General features: G+C 54.2%; 1 protein-coding gene across 2 annotated transcripts in view; it reads left to right on the forward strand.

The window, feature by feature from the left end:
* The window catches only part of PDE10A (phosphodiesterase 10A), a 163514-nt gene that overhangs the window by 102361 nt on the left and 48323 nt on the right, over positions 1-12830 (forward strand). For both annotated transcript variants that reach the window (XM_054595337.1, XM_054595326.1), the window contains 2 exons: positions 7188-7308; positions 8227-8276. In XM_054595337.1, the coding sequence (XP_054451312.1) occupies positions 7188-7308; positions 8227-8276 (171 nt within the window). The remainder of the gene's footprint in view (positions 1-7187; positions 7309-8226; positions 8277-12830) is intronic.

The following is a 12830-nucleotide window of genomic DNA, read 5'->3' on the forward strand; positions in this document are numbered from 1 at the left end:
ACAGGCCCTTTGAACAGAGGGATGTGTGTCTTGTGCGGTGAAACACGCTCACTTCAGAGATACGTTTTCCTGCCTGGCTCCTTGGGATCTGGGCTGAGCTGCTCCGGGTGAAGTGTATGAGGGGACCCCCCAAAACCCCAGAATTTATTTATAAAAAATTGTGAATTTATTCTTTCATGTTTAAACTTCCACCACCCCCCAAGTCCTCTCCATTTGGTGCAGTGCACCGGTCGAGATTTTTTTTCCTCTGCTCAAAACAGTCTTTCCAGCTTATAAGTCACAAAGATTTCTAAGAAGAAAAGGAGAGGAAACCTCAAAAGCAGAGTATCTGGAGGCTGTGTTGCTAGAACTTACGGAATGGTAGCCAGGCCTTTGCCCCTCAAACTGCTGTACACATGTCCTATTACATTCCAATTAAAAACGTTGCTTTTTAAATTTCTGAATATTTATAAAACCCTGCCATTTGCTGTAGGAATTTGTTATTTTACTATGTTACATGGAAATGTTTTAACTCGTTTAACTTAGCCCGGCTTAGAGGGTGCTCGCCTGCCATTTGGAAGGTCGTTCTGTGTTTCGGACACTTTGGTTTGCCTCTCGGGGCATCGGTTCCGGGGCATCGGTTCCGGGGCATCGGTTCCCTCTGTCTGGTTCGCCCTCCCCCCCCTCCCCGCCTCCTCCTCCTCCTGCGCCTCCTCCTCCTCCCGCGCTCGCTGCGCCCTGGGCTGCAGCGTGGTTCTGCCCTGCGCTGTTTCTAATGCTCCTTAAATCCACACGGCTCTTTTAAATTAAACTTACTTCTGTATTTCAGTGCTTGCTCTTCATTCCTGTCTTCCTTATGTCATTGATCATTTCTTACTGTCAACTCTTTAACTTTTTTGAGGTTGCAAAGCAGAGGCTTGGCTAAAAATCATTTTTCGTATATTCATCCTCTCACAACATCTAACATTGTGAGTTGTGAGTTTATCCTGGGTATACTACTATAATGCCGACACCTTGTGTTTTTTCATGTGTTTTTCTTTTCTTCTTCCTTTTTTTTGCGGGGGGGGAATGCAGCTATATATGTTGGGAGGTTATTTGTTGATTTCTTTTTTAATGTGTGTTTATTTGAAATGGCGTTGGGCTTGGCTGGTATTGGTCGTGAGTTTCCTTGTCTCTGCTCACTGTGGGTGTGAACACCATCCCGGCTCTCCTGTTCGGCGCTGGCTGGGAGCGCTGGCTGGGGGTCAGCGGCGCCCCCTGAGCCGGGGGCAGGGCGGCGGCCCTTCCTTCCCTCAGCGCATGGGGCGGATGGAACCTGACGGATGAGTGTTGCAGTATGTCCCCCCCCCCAGTCTTACCGGGGGGGGGGACAGGGAGCCCTCAGTCAGAGCAAAACGGTAGAAAGAGCCTTCCTCTCACAGGACACTGAGGTTGCGGAGGGTTCGGGGTGGTGGCCTGTGACTCCGGGGCTGCCCTCACCGGCCCCCCAGACTTGCTTCCCCTCAGCTGAAGTCGTTCCCGCGTCAGAACGCGGTTTCTGAAATAACGTTGACGTCACCTGGACCCAGCCAACGATGCCCGTTAGGAACATTTCCTTCTAGTCTTTTCTTCATGGACATACTTACACAGTGCTAATTAGAACACATATACTATTTTTATTTCTGCTTTTTACTTGGTGTAGTGCCGCATTTCATGATATGCAGTCTGACATTACCTTCAATGACTCCAAGTAACCCATGGAGTTTCTATGGGATAATTTTTTGCCTTCTCATTCTATTGTTGGAGCTTTAGATTGTTTCTTATTTTTCATAGACGGAATGTTTTTTCTGTATTTAGCAGTTTTATTCCTGTGAACTGTTTCCTCAGGAAAATTGCTGGGGCCTGAGGTTACTAGGTCAAAGGACAGGAATATTTTGTGGCTTATAATGCACATTGCTAAGTTGGCTTATCGAATTATTCTCCCAGTTTAAGATTTCATTTTAACCCAAATAAACCACTGATTCTTGTGTGCAAATGGTATGACGTTGTTTTGATATTTTCATTTAAAGCAAGTAGGCATAATTCCACGTGCTGAGTAACCACCTCCTTCTGCGTGCGTTGCGTCTCTGTGCTTCGGGACATGTTTAAAAGAGCGGCTCCGGAGCAGCGGAAGTCACGCTGGGATTCGAAGTCCTGCTTTGCCTCTACTTATCTGGGTCATCTTTTAAAAAGTAACTTTTCAAAGCCTAAAATGTGAAATGGGGGTAAAATCTACTAAGCCTAAGGGATACAGCCAAAATAGGATGACATTTATATCTTATGGTCCTTTTCGGGTACCAAAACCGAACTCTTCAGAAGCAGAGGGGAGAATTTATAAGAGAAGGAATTCATGGCTTCTGGTTTACAACAGAGGCTTGAGTAATCATGCAGAAGCCCCTTCCTTAAGGAGAGCCATACAATAGACTATCTTTGCCCATCTATTCAAGAAATAAGAAAATACAAACATTAAGGAATGAGAAAGGGAATAGGACTATAAATAGGGAGCTTGTTAATAATTTCATAAAAATACTATGTACATACACAAATGCCTTTGAAAATTTAGATGAAATGGCCAAGTTTGAGAAAATCATAAATCATTAGAACTAGTGGAAGAAGCGTTAAGAAACTAAAGAAACTAAAGAAACAGTTAAGAACTAAAGAAACTGTTAACCAATGGAAAAAAAACGAAACATTAATAAAAGATAACCAGAAACGGCACGATACCTGAAACCTTTTGCTACTGAATAGTTCCAGCAGACATTGAAGGTGAGAAATCTTTCCCATAATAAAAAGCACATACGTCAAAAGGAAGGAAAAGAACTCATTCCAAGGGGAAAGTTATTCTACACACAAACGTCAGCACGGTACACGAAACGGAAAAGCCACCAGCCGGTTGTGGCAGGGCCCGCGGAGCGCAAGGCCGGGCAGCCAGCGCAGGGGCTTGCGAGGGACGGCTTCCCGCCGCCCGGGTGCGGCAGCGGCTCCGGGCAGCGGTCCTGCGGGGCAGCAGGCGTCGGCCAGGCTGGCCACGCCGGGGGCGGGGCGCCCTGGGCTCCACGGACGGGGTTCCAGACGCGTTGGAAGGTGGCGTTAACCTGGGTTGCTGGTTAGTGGCACGTGTGGCCTCGGCGAGGAGAGACAGTGGCGTCCAGCTTTCGCCCGAGCACGTGGGCGAGGGGGTCGCGGTGACTGGGAGGGGATGGGAGCGTTTGCAGGAGGGGCAGGTGGCGGTCAGGGGCTTGGCTCGGGGGGCGCTAAGTTAGGGGCATTTCGTCGATTTCTAAGGGGAGATGTTAAGGAGTCGGGTGAGGATGGCGCGCAGGGCAGAGTGTGAGTCCGAGATACAGGCCTGAGGGTCTTCGGCAATGGGGTGATTTAAGGCCCCCCACGGAAGGCCGGGGTGCGGCGCGCCGGGGCGGGGGCCGGGGCTGAAGGAGAAGAGGAACTGCAGGGAGCAGCCGGGCTGTGGCCCGGGGTGTCCGCCCCGGGGACACTCACAGAGAAGGCTGACGGCAGAGGTGACCGGCAGCGGCCACGGCCATGCGGGGGGAGGGGGGGCGGGCAGGCCGATGCCACGGCCTGTGCGGCCGGTGGTGGCGGCGGGGACACCGCGGCGAGGGAGCCCGGCCTGCCCGAGGCCGCCGGGGTGTCGGGGAGACCCCTGGGGGAGGGCGGCGGTGGCGTCTTGTCACTGGAGCGACTAGAGCGAGTTGGAGGATGAGATCAGGGAGACTGTAGGCGGCAAAAGGCGGACACATGTCCCCAGAAGTTCTGCCTTAAAAGGCACACGGAAAAGGGAGCCATAAAAGAAGGAGCGAGAGAGGGCGGGGGCGACAGGGCTTGCGGAGAGTCCGGTGGAGCGCGAGGGCGAAGCGGGAGTAAGTGGCGCGCGGGCCCGCGCTGTCCTTGCCGTTCCCCGCACGTCCGCGCCGAGGGCGAAATAAAACCGGACAGAAAAACGTAAAAAGGCAGGAACGTTCTAACCAATGATGAGAAGCTCCTATTCAAATATTGAGGCCTCTGCTAAAATCCGAGGGCTCTTTTGCGTGCGATTAAGTGTTTATCCAAAGTACGCGCCTCGTGGCGTCCCAGCGCGTGGCTGTGGCCCCCCGCTGTGCGGGGTGCGGCTCGCGGAGCCGGGTGCCGGGCGGCAGGCCCGGTCCCGTCTTGCTCAGGCTCTCGCGCCCTCTGGCTGTGCCGCCCGACTCCCCTGGCGGTGCAGTGCGTCGCTGCCCGCGTGTGAAGGCCGGGTCACTTGAGCAAGTCCGTCAGCTCTCCCGCTGTGTCTCACAGAGCGGGAGTCCCCTCTGGGGACCGACAGTGCGGCTGTGCCTGGCTCCCCAGCCCCGCTGCGCGGCCCGAGGCGTCGCAGCGACTCACGGGGCGGATCGGAGTTTCCTGGGAAACGCAGGGGCCCCTCCGACAGCCTCACGGGGGTCGCACCTGAGGCCTTTCGACAAGGCTGTGCCTTAGCACATCCCTCTCCTCCGTGGCTGGGCCCTGCCGGAGAGGCAGCGTGACCACGAATGAGGGGCTCGGCGTCCAGCGGGGTCCCAAGGCTTGAGAAGCCGTGTGCCGCCCGGTTATGCCGCCCGGGCCCCGCTCACATTGAGTGGGGGCGTCTCAGGTGTGCTCAGCACACACCTCTCGTGGGCCCCCCTGGACGGCGGAGGCAGTGGGGGCTTTGCGGGGTCAACAGACAGACCCTCGCAGGCGCACAGCCGGACGGTGGTCCCTGGAGGGAAGGGGGTGGTGGGTGGGGGAGGGTAAAGGGGTCAAATAAATAAACGGGGACAGGAGGCTCGACTTGGGGGTTGGGGGGTGGGCGCACAGCGCGCTCCGAGGACCAGAGACCTGCACACCTGAAACCTGCATGATTTTATCAGCCCGTGTCATCCCAGCGCAGCCCCTTAAGAAATTAAAAACTGCTTTGAAAATACAAGTTCTTAACAACATCATTAAAATGCTGTTGTAGATTTCTGTTACTCAAGCCCTGGAATCGAACGTTTACATAACCCAACTGAAGGGACCCCTTAGCCAGCTTTTCTTAGATGTGCTCCCTGAGAGCCTCTGGGGAGCCCTGGTTTGGGGCGCCCCCCGCCCGCTCCCGGCGCCCCCTCCCTGCGCCCTCGCTGTCGCGGCGGTCCTCCCGAGGGGCAGCTCGACCCCCCAGTTCCCGCTGACCTCTCTAGTTCTACACGTCGCAGGGCATTACATTACTGTGAATAGTAACTACAGTAAAACATTTTGCTCCTATGATATTAAAGCGATTGTGATTGGCAAGCAAAAGAACCGAGGTGGACTAACCCAACTCTTCGTTAAAGATTCGAATTGGAAGCCTCAACAGCACCACAAATTAAAACCCCGGGTCGCAGCTCATCCCAGCTGGTGCCGAGGGGCACTTGAAAGCCAACGCACGTCCGCCGCCTCGGTCCCCACAGGAGAAAGCGAAGGCCCGGAGACGCGGCTGTAAGAAACCTCCCGATACAGCGCCCGGCCCCCGGCGCCTGCGGTTCTCACTTGGGCGTGGCAGCATTTTCTCTCCAAAGACGTGGTGGCCGCTGGGCCGCCATCCCAGCACCCCGGTCCCAGAAAGGGCCTCTCCCTGCGCTCTCTGCGTGGGGAGCCGTCCCCGGATTTCCGAGTCGGGGCCCCTCCGCGCGGGGACCCTGCCGGACGCTGAGACCGTGTGTCCCAGTGCGCGTCGGAAAGTGTGGCGGCCCCGCGGGGGTGGGGGGCGGCCCCTCCCACCTTTGCCTCCGTCCCGCGTCGTCCTGCTTCCCTGTCCCACCACTTCTTGGTGTGTGGGGCCCCCCACACGTCACCCTCGTCACTTCATTTCCTGGGGCTGCCTCACCTGAGTCCCTTTATAGGTCAGAAGCCGTGCGAGGTGGCGGGTGACCGGCAGTCCCCTCCAGGACGCAGTGCGGGGCGGGGCGCAGCGCACCGCATACGCCCGTCCGTTGGCCGCATGTCCCGGGGCCTGCCTTCCCTGATCCCATTGAACAGAGGAGTCTTGTCCCTCCCGCTCCGCCTCCTGTCGCGTGGTGGCCTTCTCACCCGCCGCGTGGCTCCCTTACTCCTGCTCTTCCAGCGGCGCGTCCGCTTCCCCGGGGCCAGAAGCCAATCTCCTCCGCTCCCTCTGTCCCCGGCGGGCCGAGCGCCTCCGCGGGGGGATCGTCCGGGCTGCGGGCGCGTGTTCGTGGAGCGGGCGGCGGGTTCACCCCTCCTTACGTTTACTGATTCGAATCCCACAGCTGTGTGCTGAGCACAGCACATGAGAGTAACGGGCAAGTGACCGCCTTTGGGAGCGGGGGACATCTGAGTGGTCAAGGAAGAGAAGGACGGCTTGAGGCGGTTTCCGAGGCGGAAAAGCCCCCCTTGCGTGGAGGGGGGCCGCCCCGAGCGGCTCGTCCCTCAGTCCGAGAGGGAAGCCCAGGGCTCTGTAAGCCGTGAGCGAGAGAATCGCACTGTTTTTCAAGTTCCCAGGGTCTGTCGTTGGGAGAGGCCTAGGAGGGCGAGCTCAAGCGCTGGAAGCTGCCGCTAGGAGATGCTTCTCAGGACTTGGAGGGTGACCGGCGGTGGCCGGTGCTGGGAGCAGCTCAGAGGCGTGTGGCTCCCCCTGGCCCGCAGGCCCCGCCTGCCGGGGGTGCCCCTCTGCCTGGTGAAGCCGGGGCAGGCCTGGCTGGGGGGTGGGGGGTGCTGCTGGGGCCACAGTGGCGGCTGCGGGGCGGGCCCTGGCCCTGTCCCAGTGGCAGGGCTGGGGAGGCACCCAGGGCATAGGCGCATCGATGCCAAGGACGGGCACAATGCGCTTGGTTTCACCCAGCGCTGTGCACTAGGGTGACTTCTCTAACATCTTAACAATGTTTCAATCAGCAAACTTTGTACATTTTTACCGATCAAGTTGTCTGCTACACTATATATAAAGCTTCAGAAACATAGTTGTAATTTGTAACGTTTGACATTCACTGTGAATAGGCGCGTATAGAGTCTGTAGGCGACTCTAAGTAAGTCCGCCATTTTAATTTGCAATCTATTTTTATAGTCGAAAATAGTAAATCCTACCCCATAAAAGCCCATTGGACAACAAGGATATAAAGTCAGACGCAGACCGTGTGCTTTACCATCCAGGGGATTTATGTTTTCCTTCACTTACTCATATGCCCTTTGTTTCTTTCTGCTCAAAGTACCAGGACACGAACATGCAGGGCGTCGTGTACGAGCTGAACAGCTACATAGAGCAGCGGCTGGACGCAGGTGGCGACAACCAGCTGCTCCTGTACGAGCTCAGCAGCGTCATCAAGATAGGTGAGCGCGGCCCGGCGGTGGCCGGCGCCCCAGTGCGGAGCGCGGCACCCCCGCGTGCGGCCCCGGGGCCGCAGGCCCCCTCGTCCCCTTCTATTCTCGGCTGTGCGGAGGGAAAACACCGTATAGGAAACTCCCAGAATTCCAGAAGCAGCATCTGCCTCATGTGTCAGTGGCCTATCATGCCTCTTCTCAATGAAGCCTAGTTTTCTTTGATTAGCTCCGTTGAACTAGATCACACACATACACAAGAAAGCATTAATTTTTAAGGAAGGAGAAGCATTTTACGTTTATATGGGGAGATGACAGCTTTATATACTATTGTCACCGTCTGCCTGATGGGAAGGCTTGGTGGACAGGCCAGAGCTCTTCCCCGAAGCCACAAGGCAGAGAGAAGTGACACTGGGTTTGCCTTTGGGTGACCCCTCCAAGACTCACTCTGTTAACCGCTGCTGCGATTGCCTTCGGATGACCCTGAGGCGGTTTCGGAAAAGTTAAATTCTGTCCTCTTCAGTGATGATAGGTAGATGGAAACGTCATTCTTTTTGGCTGATGCTTATGTTGGTTACTCAGTATTATGACTATCAATTCTAATAGCTTTAATACTTTAAAAATTAAATACAATTCTCAGGTTTTAAAAATAGTTTCCAATAATTCTGATGTTAAAGTTTGAGATGCTAGTATATAATGCACAGTCTGCTCTATGATTTGAGGTTGCTGCATCTTAAAATTTGCAACAGCTGATGAAATACTGCAATCGTGTAATTGAGTTAAGCCATACATGAGTTTGTTCAGTTCACTGCATGACCATTTTACATTAATAAACCCATTGAAAAGACGCCTCTCTGAGGCCTTAGAGAATTCACGCGTGTTGCATTCTTCTATTCAGATTAGTTTCTTCCTCTTTTATTGCCTTGGCAGCCACCAAAGCCGATGGATTCGCACTGTACTTCCTTGGAGAGTGCAATAATGTAAGTATCTAAATTTAGATGTTGGTGTTGTAAGCTTTTCAAAAAAGATGAACTATTGTATTAACAGTTTAACACACATATTGCAATTAAGTGCTTTAAAATCACCTTGTAACTCCTTTCTAGATGCAGTTTTTATCAGCCACGAATTTCACCGACGTGGCAACGCGTAAGCATAATATCTTGTCGCTGATGGATCGCTTCGATTTTGGCGTGTGGTAGCCTGTCCTACAAACGGCATTTCTAGATTTACAGTTTTGTGCAGAAGTTATTTCAACACTGTGGGTAGTGTCTGACCTTTCTACGCGCAATCTGCAGTAGAATAAAGTGAGAACAAAAGTTCAGCATTTTTAAAATGTGGTATTTTTAGATGTTTGAAGACGACTCTACAAGTCTGGGGAGAGTCGCTATAAAGGCCCCTCCCCGGGCTGTGGGGGCTGTGGGTCAGACCCTTTCCCGGTGGGGGCCTGCTGAGGGGCCAGCAGGGGGCCGCCCCCACCTTCCCTGGGACAGGCAGGCTTGCCTGACGCAGGCACGGCCCGCAGGCAGAAGCAGCCTGTACGAGCAGGCACACTCAAGGGTGTCTGAAGACGTTCAGTTACTAGCATTTGAGTTTTGTTATGGGATGAAAAACACATACGTATTTTAGAATCATATTCTGAACCAATGATACATATTCATAGCTTTACTACCTAAAAGTCCAGTGATTATATCAATATATTTGGCACACTTATACTGTGTATTTCCTGTGTGTTAGCCAGTGTTATTTGAGATGCTGGATGTTTTTTTTTACAACGTGGTGCCTACGGTCACGTGCTGCTACACTGTGTAAAATGGCACGGGAACAGCGATGCAGGCGGTGAGGTTCTTGGTGCTCATGAGTGACGCCGTGTGAGCAGGCGGCACCGCCAGCCGAGCTCCGGGCCAGGGGGCGACCCCCTTCGCTTCCCCAGCCCCGTTCCTCTCGCTCTGTGGGAACTTGTCACAGGACCGGCAGGTGCTGAGGGCCGGGACCTTCTCGCGGCCGTGCCTGCCTGCGCCCCGCATCTCGGCTGGCGCTTTCGAAGACTTCACAGGTGCAGCACGGCTGCTAATTGAAAGTGGCTGAGCTGCAGAAGCAACACATAGGTCTCCTATCTCCTGTTCATCCTAAACATGTATTTCTGACATTTTGGAATTTTTATTCAGAACTAAGAATTCCTTCTAGAGAATTCTCGTGTAGTTCGCATTTATTCTTACAATTCCCTGCTGCGAAGATGAGCCCCAGGGAGCAGGTCGCCTCCCAGGACCCCTCCCTGGGACCCCCACCCCCACGGGGGCCACCGGGCCGGGCTGCCGTCCTGGTGCCCCTCCCTCCAGGCACAGTCGTTTGTGCCCAGGGCGGAGCCCATCAGACCCTCTGCGGAAACTGACGCTCCGATGCAGCGTCTCTGGCTGTTCACTCAGAGGCGGGGGTCAACCCCGAAACGGGGGCTGCCACGCCGGCCGGCCCTCCCCTGCTTTGGGAGAAGGGCAGAGGGGCCCTTGCTGCAGGCGTGCGGGGGGCGGCCGCCAGGGGCGCCCGGGAGCCTCGGGAAGGGCCGGGCGCTCAGGGCTGGGGCTGGGGTCCCCGGTGGCCGCGCCGCACCCCTTGGCTGCGTCCTCCGCCCAGTTGTCTGTGGACGCCTTCGTGTGTGGACCCCAGTGACCTCCCTCTGATACGGGACTGAGGAAAAGCCGTGTGTCTGTGACGTGCGCGTGGCGACGCTGCGCCTGCCAGTCAGGGTGCCCTCTCCTCCCCCCCACCCCCGTTTGTGCCTTGGGGACGGTGACCTCCGCCCTCTCGGGCTCTCCTGCGGCCCCGCGTCTGGTCTCGTGACGCCACGTGGCGAGCCCTCCGCGTCCTCCCCACAGGCCAGGGCAGAGGCCCGCGGGCAGCGGCGTGTCCCCGGGCCACCGGCGCGGGGCGCGGCGGGGCTGGAGCCTTCTCTGGCCTTGCGGGGCCCGGCCCCGAGCCTCCCGAACGCCACGCTCGTCTCCCTCGCGGAACTTAGCCGAGTCCGTCTTACACGTTCATCTGTGGTTCTGGGGTGGTTTGCGTGCCCGGCCTTTTCACGAGAATACGCGCTTCCTGAAGCCAGGCCTTACCTCCCTGGGAAGATAATTTCCGGGGCTGGTCCCTGCGTTTTGTGGACGGTGTTTTTCCATCTCTGTCCCCCGCGTGGGTCGCAGCCAGGGCCGCCCGGGCGCTCGGCTGGGGGCTCCGCGGGGTGGGGGGAGGCCCCCTGGAGCCCGGGGCTCGCTGACGGGCTCCGTGGGCCGCGGGGACGGGACTGCCCCTTGGCCGTCGTTTCTCCCGGCGTCGGCGTCGCAGCCCTGCCGTTCGGGGCCGCTCCTTCGGCCCCGCGGGACTCCCCGCGCGCAGGCACCGGTTCGGGAGAGCAGTTCGTCTGTCGGAATGTGTCTTCATGTCACCGCTGTCCTTGATATTTCTGCCGGACAGAGGGCTCCGGCCCGCCCCCCTCTTCTCCCCCACTCACTTTTATTTCTTGAGATAGATGGACGGTGCCTCTTTTACATCCTTTTATAGTCTTTCGGGACTTGCAGTTTCCTGGCTTTTGTTTCATTCCTCTTTCATCGATGGTGACGTACTTGCTCATGTGTTTTATGTTTTTCTCTTTATAAACGGTGGGTCCTCTTATTCCCGAGGCCTTTCAAACTGGCCGCCCTCGAGGCTGGTGTCGAAGCGCCTGTCCTGGACACAGGGCATGCAGGGCATTTGCTCGTGCCCGTTACCTAAGGAGGCTCTTCCAGTCCACGACTCTTGTAATTAAATGAGCTGATTGAGATTTTTTTTCCAGACTGCAGAGCGGTTTAGCTCCCAGCCTCACACGCACGCGGGGCTCGGCGCGGCCGCAGCCAGACAGCCAGGGCGCCTGGTTCCAGGACGCGTCCCCGCCGCGGCGCGTGCCCTGCCCTTCAGCCTCTGGTGGGCCCTGGCCGCGCGCAGGGGGCTCCGCCAGCTCCCACGGGGCTTCCCCGGCCTCTGTCCCGCTCGCCACGCGGCGTTGCTGAGGGGGCGTCAGCAGATCCAGGCTTTGGAGGATGCCTTCAAAACAGAGCAGTTCGGGCTGTGCCTCGCCGAGCTCCTTCATGCACTTCTTTTCAGGTTTCTGTGGATTCCTTCCGCTCTTCTAAGCCCGGCAACGCGCTATAAGGGAGCTCTAAGTTACACTGTACCCCGCCTTTAAATGGTTTTACAGTTGCTTATCTGCCATATTGCTTGCAGCAGGTGTTGGCGTACTTCTGACGTGGAAGCTAACTGCACTAAATAGAATAAACTGTCTTTTGTACAGAGGAGCAGATACAGATATATTTTCTGACATTCCATCCTTTTGTACATGGAAATTAGCATATTATATGTTTCCCGATGTTTTTAAAAATTGCCTACGGATTTTGAATCATAGTTAGAAAGCTTTCTTAGAAAACTTCTTCTCAAAACAAAGTGCATATGCTTTAATGATGAAATCACAACATGCAACCTGCACAGACATAAGATGCGTAGCCCAGATCAATCAATACCACGATTAAGAGACAGGCAGGAAGAATGATAAAATTCTTATACTTTTAAAGTATTCATTCCTTTTTTTTCCCATAAATGATAGTGCATATAAATAATTTTCTGAAATTCATGTACTGAGAAGCATCATGTAAAATAATATTTAAATATATCAAAAGCTCCACGAGTAGAGTGAAAAATCAGCATTCACATTGCCAGAGAGGAAAAACTTAAAGAAAACACAGAAAGTCAAGGAGAAAACAAACGAAATAGTATGAAAACACTAAGAATAAAACAAGTATGACTATGAAACTTGTTATGAAAATATGCCATAACAAAATGACGCATAGAGTAGGTCCACCTATTAACAAAATTGCAAATCAGGTTAAAAGCTCCACAGCTTTCCTTTGTTTTATAGAGGGACATACAAACAAAGGACGTACAGTGAAAGAACAATTAAAATAAAAAGGAAATTTTAACTGGAGCGAAACTCCTCCCGAAACACGCAGGGAAAGGCGAGCAGGCACGGCAGGGCGCGCGGCAGGGCCGCCCATCAGGCCGGGAAGCGCTGGCGCGGAGAAGGAGGCGGCGCGGCGTGCGCTGCTCTGAGCTCTGCAGTCAGCTTTTGGTCCATGGAGATTTATGAAGCAAAGCGACTTCACCAAAGAACAGGGCTGAAGAGTGCAGTGAAATGTTTAGTAACTGACAGATCAGAAACACGGTTTGCAGGATATGTATTAGCCATATCGTTAATTAGGTTTTTCAAAAAATTTACATAGAGAGTTGTTTATTATTTTATGATTTCCCAACTTGGGGTTCTCTTTCTTCTTCAGGTTATATCCTACTTGGATACATTTAGCCCCCATTTAAGAAATTCAGGTCCCTATAATGGCTAAAGACAAGGAAATTAAACCTTGGCATTTAAACATAAATGATATGCCAAGAAAAAAAATGCAGTTAATGGAATATTTAGAGAACACTGCTGATGACAATGAATTACAATATTGCTAAATCTGTGA

The sequence above is a fragment of the Pteronotus mesoamericanus genome, unplaced genomic scaffold (assembly GCF_021234165.1).
Source record: "Pteronotus mesoamericanus isolate MK-2021 breed Mesoamerican mustached bat unplaced genomic scaffold, CSHL_Meso_final contig_134, whole genome shotgun sequence".
NCBI lineage: Eukaryota > Metazoa > Chordata > Mammalia > Chiroptera > Mormoopidae > Pteronotus > Pteronotus mesoamericanus.